Source organism: Gadus macrocephalus, chromosome 3 (genome assembly GCF_031168955.1).
Source record: "Gadus macrocephalus chromosome 3, ASM3116895v1".
NCBI classification, from domain to species: domain Eukaryota; kingdom Metazoa; phylum Chordata; class Actinopteri; order Gadiformes; family Gadidae; genus Gadus; species Gadus macrocephalus.
In genome coordinates this window covers 26886432-26903702 of record NC_082384.1, presented here as the reverse complement: position 1 = coordinate 26903702, position 17271 = coordinate 26886432, and the positions used below count along the sequence as shown (strand labels likewise).

General features: G+C 52.5%; 1 protein-coding gene across 1 annotated transcript in view; it reads right to left on the bottom strand.

Annotated features, from left to right (window-relative positions):
* tsc2 (TSC complex subunit 2) overlaps nt 1–17271 on the bottom strand; it is a 47050-nt gene that overhangs the window by 2270 nt on the left and 27509 nt on the right. Inside the window, 7 exon segments of the mRNA XM_060048389.1 lie at nt 1702–1841; nt 2771–2957; nt 4693–4779; nt 8027–8105; nt 11372–11997; nt 12239–12363; nt 16000–16212. Of these exon segments, the coding sequence (XP_059904372.1) occupies nt 1702–1841; nt 2771–2957; nt 4693–4779; nt 8027–8105; nt 11372–11997; nt 12239–12363; nt 16000–16212 (1457 nt within the window).

Below are 17271 nucleotides of genomic sequence, written 5' to 3'. Positions count from 1 at the left end.
GGAGACAGTATAGAGCTATAACGAGGAGGAGACAGTATAGAGCTATAACGAGGAGGAGACAGTATAGAGCTATAACGAGGAGGAGACAGTATAGAGCTATGAGGAGGAGGAGACAGTATAGAGCTATGAGGAGGAGGAGACAGTATAGAGCTATAACGAGGAGGAGACAGTATAGAGCTATAACGAGGAGGAGACAGTATAGAGCTATAACGAGGAGGAGACAGTATAGAGCTATAACGAGGAGGAGGCAGTATAGAGCTATAACGAGGAGGAGACAGTATAGAGCTATAACGAGGAGGAGACAGTATAGAGCTATAACGAGGAGGAGGAGACAGTATAGAGCTATAACGAGGAGGAGACAGTATAGAGCTATAACGAGGAGGAGGAGACAGTATAGAGCTATAACGAGGAGGAGGAGACAGTATAGAGCTATAACGAGGAGGAGGCAGTATAGAGCTATAACGAGGAGGAGGAGACAGTATAGAGCTATAACGAGGAGGAGACAGTATAGAGCTATAACGAGGAGGAGGAGACAGTATAGAGCTATAACGAGGAGGAGACAGTATAGAGCTATAACGAGGAGGAGGAGACAGTATAGAGCTATAACGTGGAGGAGGAGACAGTATAAAGCTATAACGAGAAGGAGACAGTATAGAGCTATAACGAGGAGGAGACAGTATAGAGCTATAACGAGGAGGAGACAGTATAGAGCTATAACGAGGAGGAGGAGACAGTATAGAGCTATAACGAGGAGGAGGAGACAGTATAGAGCTATAACGAGGAGGAGGAGACAGTATAGAGCTATAACGAGGAGGAGACAGTATAGAGCTATAACGAGGAGGAGACAGTATAGAGCTATAACGAGGAGGAGACAGTATAGAGCTATAACGAGGAGGAGGAGACGGTATAGAGCTATAACGAGGAGGAGACAGTATAGAGCTATAACGAGGAGGAGGAGACAGTATAGAGCTATAACGAGGAGGAGACAGTATAGAGCTATAACGAGGAGGAGACAGGATAGAGCTATAACGAGGAGGAGGAGACAGTATAGAGCTATAACGAGGAGGAGGAGACAGTATAGAGCTATAACGAGGAGGAGACAGTATAGAGCTATAACGAGGAGGAGGAGACAGTATAGAGCTATAACGAGGAGGAGACAGTATAGAGCTATAACGAGGAGGAGACAGTATAGAGCTATGAGGAGGAGGAGACAGTATAGAGCTATAACGAGGAGGAGACAGTATAGAGCTATAACGAGGAGGAGACAGTATAGAGCTATAACGAGGAGGAGACAGTATAGAGCTATAACGAGGAGGAGACAGTATAGAGCTATAACGAGGAGGAGACAGTATAGAGCTATAACGAGGAGGAGACAGTATAGAGCTATAACGAGGAGGAGGAGACAGTATAGAGCTATAACGAGGAGGAGGAGACAGTATAGAGCTATAACGAGGAGGAGACAGTATAGAGCTATAACGAGGAGGAGACAGTATAGAGCTATAACAAGGAGGAGGAGACAGTATAGAGCTATAACGAGGAGGAGACAGTATAGAGCTATAACGAGGAGGAGACAGTATAGAGCTATAACGAGGAGGAGGCAGTATAGAGCTATAACGAGGAGGAGGAGACAGTATAGATCTATAACGAGGAGGAGACTCAGTGTGTGTGTGCACGTGCGTGCGTGCATGTGCGTGTGTGTACCTTGATGGTTCCCAGCTTGTAGTCCTCCTCAGAGTCGTTGTAGACCACCATCACAAAGTCGTTGCCGATGTGTCTCTTCTTGTTGCAGCAGCCCTTATCACTCTCCCTGTTGGGCATCAGGGTGGCGATGTGGAAGATAGCTACACACACACACACAGTCACACACACACACAGTCACACACACACACAGTCACACACACACACAGTCACACACACACACACACACACACACAGTCACACACACACACACACACACACACACAGTCACACACAGTCACACAGTCACACACACACACACAGTCACACACACACACACAGTCACACACACACACAGTCTCACACACACACACAGTCACACACACACACACACACAGTCACACACACACACAGTCACACACACACACAGTCACACACACACACACACAGTCACACACACACACACACACAGTCACACACACACACACACACACACACAGTCACACACACACACACACACACACACACACACACACACACACACACACACACACACACACACACACACACACACACACACACAGTCGATAGTTGTCTCCTGATTCTGGGGAGCAGCAGTGATTGGCCGAGCCCCACCTTGCATTAGGGCTGCACAATATATCGATTTTTCATCGCGATGACGATATTGGCGTTCCACGATGACACGTAGTGTTCTCGCGATATTTTTGTGATATTTTTTTTAAATAATGCATCCGCAAAAAAAATTAAAACGAAAAAAGAAACGAGCCCCGCCCATGCAGCATACGCTCTACCTCCGCTGCAGAGCAAACCAAGCGCTCCCTGTACACCTGTCTGGGACTGCGTGAGTCCATCCTGTACACAGCGGCGCAAAGCCTGAAAAAGGGGGGGGGGGGGGGGGGCGTGGCCTGGCGGCAATTTGCCGCCAGGCACAGTGTGTGGCTCCTACCACTAGGGGGTGGTAGAAATTCAAAAGATTTTCTTTTTCAATTAATAATCGTGGTTAATAATCGTGATATCAATATTGATCAAAATAATGGTGATAATCATTTTGCCAATAATGGTGCAGCCCTACCTTGCATGATGTCGTCGTGCCAGCAGTAGGTGAACTCGCCGTCGTCCCCGTACTGGTCCAGACCCCCCAGGAAGATCTGGTCTGGGTCGCAGGCCTTCAGGTGGATCAGCCGCCCCAGCCCCGTCAGGAACGAGGCGTAGCGGTTGGAGCCGTACTCGTTGGACAGGATGGCCACCTCGTTGCTCACCTGGTGGGACGAGCACACGGGTAGAGCTAGAGGAGCTAGATCTAAAGCATAGATCTACAGTATCGACTATTATATTAATAATGAATTTATATCAAAATCCCAGCATGCATATCGACTGGTCATTCAACTAACCCTGCTATTGTTCAATATGACTGACGAATGGTTTAAAGAAATGGACAACCAAAGAATTGTGGGTACTGTTATGCTGGATTTGAGTGGGGCTTTTGATATTATTGATCATGCACTGCTAATTGCTAAACTCAAGTGCTATGGTGATACTGCCCTCTCTTGGATGCAGAGTGTTCTGTCTGGCAGGAGGCAAAGAGTGTTTTTCAATGGAAGCTTATCAGTCAGCAAAGATGTCCTCTGTGGGAGCCTCAAGGAAGCTGTCTGGGTCCTCTTTTATTTCTATCTTTACGAATGACTACAGTTCCCTATGTTCTGGAACAGACAAAAGTAGTAATGTATGCTGATGACTCAACTATGTTCTGTCTTCGTCATCATGCAATGAACTGACGAGAAAAGAATTACATACTGTGTCTGATTGGGTAGAGTTCAACAAATTAGTTTTGAACATCACTAAGACTAAGTGCATGGTTAAAAGTTAAATGTAATATATCTATTGGTGGTATCCCAATAGAGCAAGTAAAGAAAGTGAAATTACTTGGCATTATAATAGATGATCATTTGTCATGGTTTGACCATATTGATTATATTGCTGTAAAAATGGGACAGGGTATTGTTATGACAAGAAAATGCTCTCATTATGTGACTATGTGAATTTTTTAATAATAGGTAAGGAATTCCTTACCCATTAACATAAGAAGCATCAAGGGTAAATAATATCGATTAAAAAAATCACTGGAACAAATGCTGAGGGAATCCACACACCAGGATTGACTCTCCATGCTTGCTGAACTTATAAACTTGAAAAATGATCATGTATTGCATATTGTCAGTTTTAAAACTCACTTTTCTCCTGCAATGGACTTGGTCTTTTTACTGAGAGGTTAATGATGTTTGTACAAAGTATTGAAGTGTTGTATTTTAAGTTTTTGTACTGTATGTATGTCTATATGTCTGTGTATTGCTGTGTATTGTAAGAATAGCGACCACAGCTGTGGAGGCTAATGGGGATCTGAATAAAGAAAGAATAAAGAAAGAATAGATCTACAGAATAGATCTACAGTAGAGATTCTAGTGTTTCCATCTACAGTATAGATCCAGGGGTAGGGTTAGGGTTACGGGGAGCTCGATCTACAGTTTAGATCTACAGAATAACTCAAAAAAGTTCTAAGTCTAACTTGATATATTAACTTGTTTGTTCATGTAAACAGACTAGTATTCATTTGTTTGTACCTGACATGTTTCGACGACTTCCTGCAGTCGATCTACAGAATAGATGGACAGTATATATCCAGGGCTAGGGTTATAGTTAGGGGGATCTAGATCTACAGTAGAGCGAGGAGTAGGGCTAGCTGGCCGCTATATATGAGCTTGGATCTTCTAGTAGCAGAACGGGGTGTGGGGATGTGTGAGGTAGTTCTGTCGTGTGCCACCTTCAAAACAAAGAACTTGGTAGGCATCATCGGGTATCACAAGCGTATCTAATATTATAGAGATCATACAAGATAATATAAGAAGAAGAATATAGAAAACACAGCTCTGTCTGTCTGTCTGTCTGTCTGTCCGCCTTCCTGCCCGTCTGTCTGTCTCTCTGCCTGTCTGTCCTCACCTGACCCACTCCCACAAACACCACTCCGATCTTGTGGGTGTCATACGGAGGCATCTGGTCCAGCACCTTCACCGCCCGGTCGATCACCTGGAAAAGACCACAGAGCTGTCGGACCTCCTACTGAACCAGAGTACCGTGAGGACCAGAGCTGATGGACCTCCTACGGTACCAGAGTACCATGAGGACCAGAGCTGATGGACCTCCTACGGTACCAGAGTACCATGAGGACCAGAGCTGATGGACCTCCTACGGTACCAGAGTACCGTGAGGACCAGAGCTGATGGACCTCCTACGGTACCAGAGTACCGTGAGGACCACAGAGCTGATGGACCTCCTACGGTACCAGAGCACCATGAGGACCACAGAGCTGATGGACCTCCTAGGGTACCAGAGTACCGTGAGGACCAGAGCTGATGGACCTCCTACGGTACCAGAGTACCATGAGGACCACAGAGCTGATGGACCTCCTACGGTACCAGAGTACCATGAGGACCAGAGTTGATGGACCTCCTACGGTACCAGAGCACCATGAGGACCAGAGCTGATGGACCTCCTACGGTACCAGAGCACCATGAGGACCACAGAGCTGATGGACCTCCTAGGGTACCAGAGTACCATGAGGACCAGAGCTGATGGACCTCCTACGGTACCAGAGTACCATGAGGACCAGAGCTGATGGACCTCCTACGGTACCAGAGTACCATGAGGACCAGAGCTGATGGACCTCCTACGGTACCAGAGTACCATGAGGACCACAGAGCTGATGGACCTCCTACGGTACCAGAGTACCATGAGGACCACAGAGCTGATGGACCTCCTACGGTACCAGAGTACCATGAGGACCAGAGCTGATGGACCTCCTATGGTACCAGAGTACCATGAGGACCAGAGCTGATGGACCTCCTACGGTACCAGAGTACCATGAGGACCAGAGCTGATGGACCTCCTACGGTACCAGAGTACCATGAGGACCAGAGCTGATGGACCTCCTACGGTACCAGAGTACCATGAGGACCACAGAGCTGATGGACCTCCTACGGTACCAGAGTACCATGAGGACCACAGAGCTGATGGACCTCCTACGGTACCAGAGTACCGTGAGGACCAGAGCTGATGGACCTCCTACGGTACCAGAGTACCGTGAGGACCAGAGCTGATGGACCTCCTACGGTACCAGAGTACCGTGAGGACCACAGAGCTGATGGACCTCCTACGGTACCAGAGTACCGTGAGGACCAGAGCTGATGGACCTCCTACGGTACCAGAGTACCGTGAGGACCACAGAGCTGATGGACCTCCTAGGGTACCAGAGTACCATGAGGACCACAGAGCTGATGGACCTCCTACGGTACCAGAGTACCGTGAGGACCAGAGCTGATGGACCTCCTACGGTACCAGAGTACCATGAGGACCAGAGCTGATGGACCTCCTACGGTACCAGAGTACCATGAGGACCAGAGCTGATGGACCTCCTACGGTACCAGAGTACCATGAGGACCAGAGCTGATGGACCTCCTACGGTACCAGAGTACCGTGAGGACCAGAGCTGATGGACCTCCTACGGTACCAGAGCACCGTGAGGACCACAGAGCTGATGGACCTCCTACGGTACCAGAGCACCATGAGGACCACAGAGCTGATGGACCTCCTACGGTACCAGAGTACCATGAGGACCAGAGCTGATGGACCTCCTACGGTACCAGAGTACCATGAGGACCAGAGCTGAGGGACCTCCTACGGTACCAGAGTACCATGAGGACCAGAGCTGATGGACCTCCTATGGTACCAGAGTACCGTGAGGACCACAGAGCTGATGGACCTCCTACGGTACCAGAGTACCATGAGGACCAGAGCTGATGGACCTCCTAGGGTACCAGAGTACCATGAGGACCACAGAGCTGATGGACCTCCTACGGTACCAGAGTACCATGAGGACCACAGAGCTGATGGACCTCCTACGGTACCAGAGTACCATGAGGACCACAGAGCTGATGGACCTCCTACGGTACCAGAGTACCATGAGGACCACAGAGCTGATGGACCTCCTACGGTACCAGAGTACCATGAGGACCACAGAGCTGATGGACCTCCTACGGTACCAGAGTACCATGAGGACCACAGAGCTGATGGACCTCCTATGGTACCAGAGTACCATGAGGACCAGAGCTGATGGACCTCCTACGGTACCAGAGTACCATGAGGACCACAGAGCTGATGGACCTCCTACGGTACCAGAGTACCGTGAGGACCAGAGCTGATGGACCTCCTACGGTACCAGAGTACCGTGAGGACCAGAGCTGATGGACCTCCTACGGTACCAGAGTACCGTGAGGACCAGAGCTGATGGACCTCCTACGGTACCAGAGTACCATGAGGACCACAGAGCTGATGGACCTCCTACGGTACCAGAGTACCGTGAGGACCAGAGCTGATGGACCTCCTACGGTACCAGAGTACCGTGAGGACCAGAGCTGATGGACCTCCTACGGTACCAGAGTACCATGAGGACCACAGAGCTGATGGACCTCCTACGGTACCAGAGTACCGTGAGGACCAGAGAGCTGATGGACCTCCTACGGTACCAGAGTACCATGAGGACCAGAGCTGATGGACCTCCTACGGTACCAGAGTACCGTGAGGACCAGAGCTGATGGACCTCCTACGGTACCAGAGTACCATGAGGACCACAGAGCTGATGGACCTCCTACGGTACCAGAGTACCATGAGGACCAGAGCTGATGGACCTCCTACGGTACCAGAGTACCATGAGGACCAGAGCTGATGGACCTCCTACTGTACCAGAGTACCATGAGGACCAGAGCTGATGGACCTCCTACGGTACCAGAGTACCATGAGGACCACAGAGCTGATGGACCTCCTACGGTACCAGAGTACCATGAGGACCAGAGCTGATGGACCTCCTACGGTACCAGAGTACCATGAGGACCACAGAGCTGATGGACCTCCTACGGTACCAGAGTACCATGAGGACCAGAGCTGATGGACCTCCTACGGTACCAGAGTACCATGAGGACCAGAGCTGATGGACCTCCTACGGTACCAGAGTACCATGAGGACCACAGAGCTGATGGACCTCCTACGGTACCAGAGTACCATGAGGACCAGAGCTGATGGACCTCCTACGGTACCAGAGTACCATGAGGACCACAGAGCTGATGGACCTCCTACGGTACCAGAGTACCATGAGGACCAGAGCTGATGGACCTCCTACGGTACCAGAGTACCGTGAGGACCAGAGCTGATGGACCTCCTACTGAACCAGAGTACCGTGAGGACCACCGAGCTCCTCCTGGGGGAGGCCGGGGGGACTGACCTGGGTCTTGGGCAGCAGCAGAGGCTTGTTGGCCTCGTTGCCGAAGAACGGAGAGTGATAGAGCTGGAGGAACACGAAGCTGAGGAGGAGAGAGAAGACACCAGGAGGGTTAGAGACACCAGGAGGTCTGTTAGAGAGACCGGGAGGTCTGCTAGAGAGACCGGGAGGTCAGTTATAGGGGTCTCTCAGTGAGTCCGTCTCAGTGAGTCCGTCTCTCAGTGAGTCCGTCTCTCAGTGTGAGCCCGTCTCTCAGTGAGTCCGTCTCTCAGTGTGAGTCCGTCTCTCAGTGAGTCCGTCTCTCAGTGTGAGTCCGTCTCTCAGTGAGTCCGTCTCTCAGTGAGTCCGTCTCTCAGTGAGTCCGTCTCTCAGTGAGTCCGTCTCTCAGTGAGTCCGTCTCTCAGTGAGTCCGTCTCTCAGTGTGAGTCCGTCTCTCAGTGTGAGTCCGTCTCTCAGTGAGAGTCCGTCTCTCAGTGAGTCCGTCTCTCAGTGAGTCCGTCTCTCAGTGAGTCCGTCTCTCAGTGAGTCCGTCTCTCAGTGAGTCTGTCTCTCAGTGTGAGTCCGTCTCTCAGTGAGAGTCCGTCTCTCAGTGAGTCCGTCTCTCAGTGAGTCCGTCTCTCAGTGTGAGTCCGTCTCTCAGTGAGTCCGTCTCTCAGTGTGAGTCTGTCTCAGTGAGTCCGTCTCTCAGTGTGAGTCCGTCTCTCAGTGAGTCCGTCTCTCAATGAGTCCGTCTCTCAGTGAGTCCGTCTCTCAGTGAGTCCGTCTCTCAGTGAGAGTCCGTCTCTCAGTGAGTCCGTCTCTCAATGAGTCCGTCTCTCAGTGAGTCCGTCTCTCAGTGAGTCCGTCTCTCAGTGAGTCCGTCTCTCAGTGATTCCGTCTCTCAGTGTGAGTCCGTCTCTCAGTGTGAGTCCGTCTCTCAGTGAGTCCGTCTCTCAGTGTGAGTCCGTCTCTCAGTGAGTCCGTCTCTCAGTGTGAGTCCGTCTCTCAGTGTGAGTCCGTCTCTCAGTGAGTCCGTCTCTCAGTGAGTCCGTCTCTCAGTGTGAGTCCGTCTCTCAGTGAGTCCGTCTCTCAATGAGTCCGTCTCTCAGTGTGAGTCCGTCTCTCAGTGTGAGTCCGTCTCTCAGTGAGTCCGTCTCTCAGTGTGAGTCCGTCTCTCAGTGAGTCCGTCTCTCAGTGAGTCCGTCTTTCAGTGAGTCCGTCTCTCAGTGTGAGTCCGTCTCTCAGTGAGTCCGTTTCTCAGTGAGTCCGTCTCTCAGTGAGTCCGTCTCTCAGTGAGTCCGTCTCTCAGTGAGTCCGTCTCTCAGTGAGTCCGTCTCTCAGTGAGTCCGTCTCTCAGTGTGAGTCCGTCTCAGTGAGTCCGTCTCTCAGTGAGAGTCCGTCTCTCAGTGAGTCCGTCTCTCAGTGTGAGTCTGTCTCAGTGAGTCCGTCTCTCAGTGTGAGTCCGTCTCTCAGTGAGTCTGTCTCTCAGTGTGAGTCCGTCTCTCAGTGAGTCCGTCTCTCAGTGAGTCTGTCTCTCAGTGAGTCCGTCTCTCAGTGAGTCCGTCCCTCAGTGAGTCCGTCTCTCAGTGAGTCCGTCTCTCAGTGAGTCCGTCTCTCAGTGAGTCCGTCTCTCAGTGTGAGTCCGTCTCTCAGTGTGAGTCCGTCTCTCAGTGAGAGTCCGTCTCTCAGTGAGTCCGTCTCTCAGTGTGAGTCCGTCTCTCAGTGAGTCCGTCTCTCAGTGAGTCCGTCTCTCAGTGAGTCCGTCTCTCAGTGAGAGTCCGTCTCTCAGTGTGAGTCCGTCTCTCAGTGAGTCCGTCTCTCAGTGAGTCCGTCTCTCAGTGTGAGTCCGTCTCTCAGTGAGTCCGTCTCTCAGTGAGAGTCCGTCTCTCAGTGAGTCCGTCTCTCAGTGAGAGTCCGTCTCTCAGTGAGTCCGTCTCTCAGTGAGTCCGTCTCTCAGTGTGAGTCCGTCTCTCAGTGAGTCCGTCTCTCAGTGAGTCCGTCTCTCAGTGTGAGTCCGTCTCAGTGAGTCCGTCTCTCAGTGAGAGTCCGTCTCTCAGTGTGAGTCCGTCTCTCAGTGAGTCCGTCTCTCAGTGTGAGTCTGTCTCAGTGAGTCCGTCTCTCAGTGTGAGTCCGTCTCTCAGTGAGTCCGTCTCTCAGTGAGTCCGTCTCTCAGTGAGTCCGTCTCTCAGTGAGAGTCCGTCTCTCAGTGTGAGTCCGTCTCTCAGTGAGTCCGTCTCTCAGTGTGAGTCTGTCTCAGTGAGTCCGTCTCTCAGTGTGAGTCCGTCTCTCAGTGAGTCTGTCTCTCAGTGTGAGTCTGTCTCTCAGTGAGTCCGTCTCTCAGTGTGAGTCCGTCTCTCAGTGAGTCCGTCTCTCAGTGAGTCCGTCTCTCAGTGTGAGTCCGTCTCTCAGTGTGAGTCCGTCTCTCAGTGTGAGTCCGTCCCTCAGTGTGAGTCCGTCCCTCAGTGTGAGTCCGTCTCTCAGTGAGTCCGTCTCTCAATGAGTCCGTCTCAGTGAGTCCGTCTCTCAGTGAGTCCGTCTCTCAGTGAGAGTCCGTCTCTCAGTGTGAGTCCGTCTCTCAGTGTGAGTCCGTCTCTCAGTGAGTCCGTCTCTCAGTGTGAGTCCGTCTCTCAGTGTGAGTCTGTCTCTCAGTGAGTCCGTCTCTCAGTGTGAGCCCGTCTCTCAGTGAGTCCGTCTCTCAGTGAGAGTCCGTCTCTCAGTGAGTCCGTCTCTCAGTGAGTCCGTCTCTCAGTGAGAGTCCGTCTCTCAGTGAGTCCGTCTCTCAGTGAGTCCGTCTCTCAGTGAGTCCGTCTCTCAGTGAGTCCGTCTCTCAGTGTGAGTCCGTCTCTCAGTGAGTCCGTCTCTCAGTGAGTCCGTCTCTCAGTGAGTCCGTCTCTCAATGAGTCCGTCTCTCAATGAGTCCGTCTCTCAATGAGTCCGTCTCTCAATGAGTCCGTCTCTCAGTGAGTGTCCGTCTCTCAGTGAGTCCGTCTCTCAGTGTGAGTCCGTCTCTCAGTGTGAGTCCGTCTCTCAGTGAGTCCGTCTCTCAGTGAGAGTCCGTCTCTCAGTGAGTCCGTCTCTCAGTGAGAGTCCGTCTCTCAGTGAGTCTGTCTCTCAGTGTGAGTCCGTCTCTCAGTGTGAGTCCGTCTCTCAGTGAGTCCGTCTCTCAGTGAGAGTCCGTCTCTCAGTGAGTCCGTCTCTCAGTGAGAGTCCGTCTCTCAGTGAGTCCGTCTCTCAGTGAGAGTCCGTCTCTCAGTGAGTCCGTCTCTCAGTGTGAGTCCGTCTCTCAGTGAGTCCGTCTCTCAGTGAGAGTCCGTCTCTCAGTGAGTCCTACTCTCAGTGAGAGTCCGTCTCTCGGTGAACTCCTCGTACCTGGGGCTGAGTCCGTAGGTCTTCTCTGCGGTGCTGGGCCCTGGGCGGCTGTGGTACGAGTCCCTCTCCGTGCGCCTCTCTCTCCTGGAGGACGGAGCCGACACCGAGATGGTGTGGCCCCGGGGACGGTGCCCGCCGCTGGGGGAGAGGGGCCCTGGGTAGGCCACCGCTGAGGGGAACTCCAGGCACAGGCCTGCCGCCCCACCCGTCGACCCAGGCGTCTCCCCACCTCCTCCTACTCCACCTGCTGCTCCTCCTCCTGCTGCCGCTCCACCTGCACCACCACCTGCTCCTGCTGCTCCACCTCCTCCGCCGACCGCCTCCACCTTCTCCCTCTCCCCGGGGGCCTGGGCGGGCGGGGGCTTCCCGTCTGAGGGCGCTCTGGGCCGGGGGGGGCTGGGGGCGGGGGCCTCCAGGCCCTGGCAGAAGGCCTGGGGGAGGGTCTGCAGCTCGGGGGAGGAGCTGGACTTGTTGAGGCCCTGGGCGGCGTGGGGCTGGAAGGGGAGGTCGGGCCCCTGGCTGCCCGGGGTGGAGGGCCCCTGGGGCGGCTGGTCGATGGGGATGGCCCCCTCGCTCACCTCCTCCAGGGTCGACTTCTCCTCGTCCTGGCTGGAGGTGGAGGAGGACTGGGGGAGGGGGGAAGGGGATCGACATCTGAGCACGGACCTCTGAGTCTGAAGCAGACTTTAGTTTAGTGGAGGGGGAGAGAGCTCCAGGAGGACGATACTGCTCCATGGAGGGTTAGGGTTAGGGTTAGATTAGCTAGGGTTAGCCTAACCCTAACCCCACCCACCCACTAACACCACCACCACCACCACTAACACCACCACCCCCACTAACACCATCCCCACCACCACCACCACCTACCCTGCTGAGCGTGTGCGGGGTCTTGGAGGTCATGAAGATGGGTTCAGAGGTCGCCTCAAAGTCTTCAGACGGGGAGTAGGTCGGCGGGGGGGCGGGCCGCGCCTCCTCCACCACCACCACAGAGTCTACAGGGGGGGCGGGCCGCTCCTCCTCCACCACCACCACAGAGTCTACAGGGGGGGCGTTGGGGGGCACGCACGCACGCACGCACGCACACAGGCAGGCAGGCACATGCACGCGCGCACGCACACACGCACGCACGCACGCACGCACGCACGCACGCACACGCACACACACACACACACACACACACACACACACACACACACACACACACACACACACACACACACACACACGATGGGGGAGAACGGTGGTTAAGTCTCAAACACTCTCAAACAGAACTCCCAGCGATTCATTCTGGTCCAACAGGTTGAAGAACCGCACACGCCAAGTCAACAGCAAACACAAGCGGATGCGTGGAGTGAGAAGACTACATCAGAAGAGCCTCCCTGAGCGACACACAGACACAAGGACGTCTGCTGAGCCTGGCGGGCAGCTTCATCAGGTTGGGATCAGAACCCACAGGCTCTAACGAAGCACCACATGCAGGGTTACGCTGGAGAGAGGTCAGCTCCGTCCCTGAGCCCAAGGCCCCAGGTCGAGACATCAGGAAGACGAGCTCCACTGACAGAACTCTGAGCACAACCTGGGGCAGAAGAGGGTGAAGTGCCACGGATGGACCTCATGACCTCCTGTCTGGAGAAGAGTGAGGCGTTAGGTTCCCAGGGTGAGGGTTAGGCCTAGGGCTAGACCATGAGGAACCTTTAGGTTAGGTTAGGCCTAGGGCTAGACCATGAGGAACCTTTAGGTTAGGTTAGGCTCAGGGCTAGACCATGAGGAACCTTTAGGTTAGGTTAGGCTCAGGGCTAGACCATGAGGAACCTTTAGGTTAGGTTAGGCTCAGGGCTAGACCATGAGGAACCTTTAGGTTAGGTTAGGCTCAGGGCTAGACCATGAGGAACCTTTAGGTTAGGTTAGGCCTAGGGCTAGACCATGAGGAACCTTTAGGTTAGGTTAGGCTCAGGGCTAGACCATGAGGAACCTTTAGGTTAGGTTAGGCTCAGGGCTAGACCATGAGGAACCTTTAGGTTAGGTTAGGCTCAGGGCTAGATCATGAGGAACCTTTAGGTTAGGTTAGGCTCAGGGCTAGACCATGAGGAACCTTTAGGTTAGGTTAGGCTCAGGGCTAGACCATGAGGAACCTTTAGGTTAGGTTAGGCTCAGGGCTCGACCATGAGGAACCTTTAGGTTAGGGCTAGACCATGAGGAACCTTTAGGTTAGGTTAGGCCTAGGGCTAGACCATGAGGAACCTTTAGGTTAGGCTCAGGGCTAGACCATGAGGAACCTTTAGGTTAGGTTAGGCTCAGGGCTAGACCATGAGGAACCTTTAGGTTAGGTTAGGCTCAGGGCTAGACCATGAGGAACCTTTAGGTTAGGTTAGGCTCAGGGCTAGACCATGAGGAACCTTTAGGTTAGGTTAGGCTCAGGGCTAGACCAGGAGGAACCTTTAGGTTAGGTTAGGCTCAGGGCTAGACCAGGAGGAACCTTTAGGTTAGGTTAGGCTCAGGGCTAGACCAGGAGGAACCTTTAGGTTAGGTTAGGCTCAGGGCTAGACCATGAGGAACCTTTAGGTTAGGTTAGGCTCAGGGCTAGACCATGAGGAACCTTTAGGTTAGGTTAGGCTCAGGGCTAGACCATGAGGAACCTTTAGGTTAGGTTAGGCCTAGGGCTAGACCATGAGGAACCTTTAGGTTAGGTTAGGCTCAGGGCTAGACCAGGAGGAACCTTTAGGTTAGGTTAGGCTCAGGGCTAGACCATGAGGAACCTTTAGGTTAGGTTAGGCTCAGGGCTAGACCATGAGGAACCTTTAGGTTAGGTTAGGCTCAGGGCTAGACCATGAGGAACCTTTAGGTTAGGTTAGGCTCAGGGCTAGACCAGGAGGAACCTTTAGGTTAGGTTAGGCTCAGGGCTAGACCATGAGGAACCTTTAGGTTAGGTTAGGCTCAGGGCTAGACCATGAGGAACCTTTAGGTTAGGTTAGGCTCAGGGCTAGACCATGAGAAACCTTTAGGTTAGGTTAGGCTCAGGGCTAGACCATGAGGAACCTTTAGATTAGGTTAGGCTCAGGTCTAGACCATGAGGAACCTTTAGGTTAGGTTAGGCTCAGGGCTAGACCAGGAGGAACCTTTAGGTTAGGTTAGGCTCAGGGCTAGACCAGGAGGAACCTTTAGGTTAGGTTAGGCTCAGGGCTAGACCATGAGGAACCTTTAGATTAGGTTAGGCTCAGGTCTAGACCATGAGGAACCTTTAGGTTAGGGCTAGACCATGAGGAACCTTTAGGTTAGGTTAGGCTCAGGTCTAGACCATGAGGAACCTTTAGGTTAGGTTAGGCTCAGAGCTAGACCAGGAGGAACCTTTAGGTTAGGTTAGGCTCAGGGCTAGACCATGAGGAACCTTTAGGTTATCTGGGCCAGCAGGCGGGGGGGGGGGGGACACACGGGGGGAGACGGTACCTGCCCAGGAGATGCTCCTGGTCAGCCTCCCGGAGGCTGGGGCTCCGGTGGAGGGAGCTGAGCCCAGACCCAGACCCCAGAGAGAGGCCCCCACTGGGGGGGGGAGCCCAGGGAGAGGGTGGGCGTTTAAAACCAACCCCAGCGTTGATCATAAGATGGGGGCGGTGAAGATACAAAACGAAACAATCAGAGAGAAGAAGAGCAGGGAGTGGTCAGGAGGTCCTCCCCCCCCCCCCCCCCCCGAGAGACGTCCCCTGGGCGGGGTCACGAGGTCTCCCCCCCCCCCGAGAGACGTCCCCTGGGCGGGGTCACGAGCTACTGATCCATAGAGCCCCCCCCCCCCCCCCCCCGAGAGACGAGCTACTGATCCATAGAGCCCCCCCCCCCCCCGAGAGACGAGCTACTGATCCATAGAGCCCCCCCCCCCCCAACCCCCCGGGTATATATATAACAGCCTCAGAGAGCCCCCCCCCTCAATATAACAGTCTGAGAGCCCCCCCCTCAATATAACAGTCTGAGAGCCCCCCCCTCAATATAACAGTCTGAGAGCCCCCCCCCAATATAACAGTCTGAGAGCCCCCCCCTCAATATAACAGTCTGAGAGCCCCCCCCCCCCAATATAACAGTCTGAGAGCCCCCCCCCCAATATAACAGTCTGAGAGCCCCCCCCTCAATATAACAGTCTGAGAGCCCCCCCCCCCAATATAACAGTCTGAGAGCCCCCCCCTCAATATAACAGTCTGAGAGCCCCCCCCCCCAATATAACAGTCTGAGAGCCCCCCCCCAATATAACAGTCTGAGAGCCCCCCCCCCAATATAACAGTCTGAGAGCCCCCCCCCCCCAATATAACAGTCTGAGAGCCCCCCCCCCAATATAACAGTCTGAGAGCCCCCCCCCCCCAATATAACAGTCTGAGAGCCCCCCCCCCCCAATATAACAGTCTGAGAGCCCCCCCCCAATATAACAGTCTGAGAGCCCCCCCCCCCAATTTAACAGTCTGAGAGCCCCCCCCCAATATAACAGTCTGAGAGCCCCCCCCCCCCAATATAACAGTCTGAGAGCCCCCCCCCCAATATAACAGTCTGAGAGCCCCCCCCCCAATATAACAGTCTGAGAGCCCCCCCCCCAATATAACAGTCACACATAAACACAGACAGACAGACAGACAGACCCCCTGTCTCACCTGTGTTGGAGCACTGCACCAGGTGCCCCTTCCCCGCGGCGTGGGGGGGGGGCGTGGCTGTGCTGGCGGGGGCGCTGCTCGTCTGGCCGGCCGGCTCCTTCACGCCCTCCATGGCCATCAGGATGGTGGACAGCTCCTGCAGCGGCATGTTGCCCAGCTCCGAGGAGAAGGGACTGGGCGGGTTCTCTAGACACATCAGCCAGCTGGTGTTACCTGAGGGGGCGGAGTCAGACCGCGTCAGACGGGGGCGGGGCCTCATCAACCCTGGATAACGCCTCGTTCGGGGGAGTCTGATTGGTTCAGCTCGTTACTCAGACGCCCCTCGATGACGGAGAGGTTGAGGACCTGATAGGGGCCACGTGCTCCTGCCCACCAGGCTCAAGGTTATATCTAAACCTATATATATATATATAAACAAACCAGTGCTGTCAGTTAAACGCGTTATTAACGGAGTTAACGCAAGCCAATTTTAACGGCTTCAATTTTTTTATCGCGCGATTAACGCAATAATTTTTTTTTTAATTGCGTTAATCGCGAGCCTGAAAAGTGATCAATCAAATCTTAAAATCGATTCTAAAACAGACAGGGAGCCAGTGCAAAGAAGCTAGGCCAGGAGTGATGTGACGTCGTCTGTTAAAACCAGTGAGAAGGAGGGAGGGATTTATGGGTGCTGCCGGTTAACAGAGAGCTACAGTGATCTAGACGCGAGAATACGAGGGCATGGATACATTTTTCGAGGTCGGGTTGTGATAAAAAAATAAATAATTTGGAAATGGTTCTGATATGGAGGAATCATGACTGAACGACTTTGCTAATGTGAGCGATGAAAGTGAAGTCTGAATCTAAAGTGACACCTAAGATTCTGGCAGTGGGCTTGATATTGCTGGATAATGGACCGAGGCTGGTGGGACTGGTGATGATTATCTGATTAATCTGCTATATTTAGACCTATATACATATATGTTCTATTTAAACCTATTATCTGTTATATTTAAACCTATATATCTGCTATATTTAAACCTATATATATATAAACCTATATATATGTAATATTTAAACCTATTTCTGTTATATTTAAACCAATATATCTGTTATATTTAAACCTATATATACACACACGTTATATTTAGACACTATATATCTGTTATATTTTAACATGTATGTATGTTAAATCTAACCCTATATATCTGTTATATTTAAACATGTTATATCTTAACCTATATATGTTATATCTAAACATGTATATACATTATATTTAGACCTGAATAAATG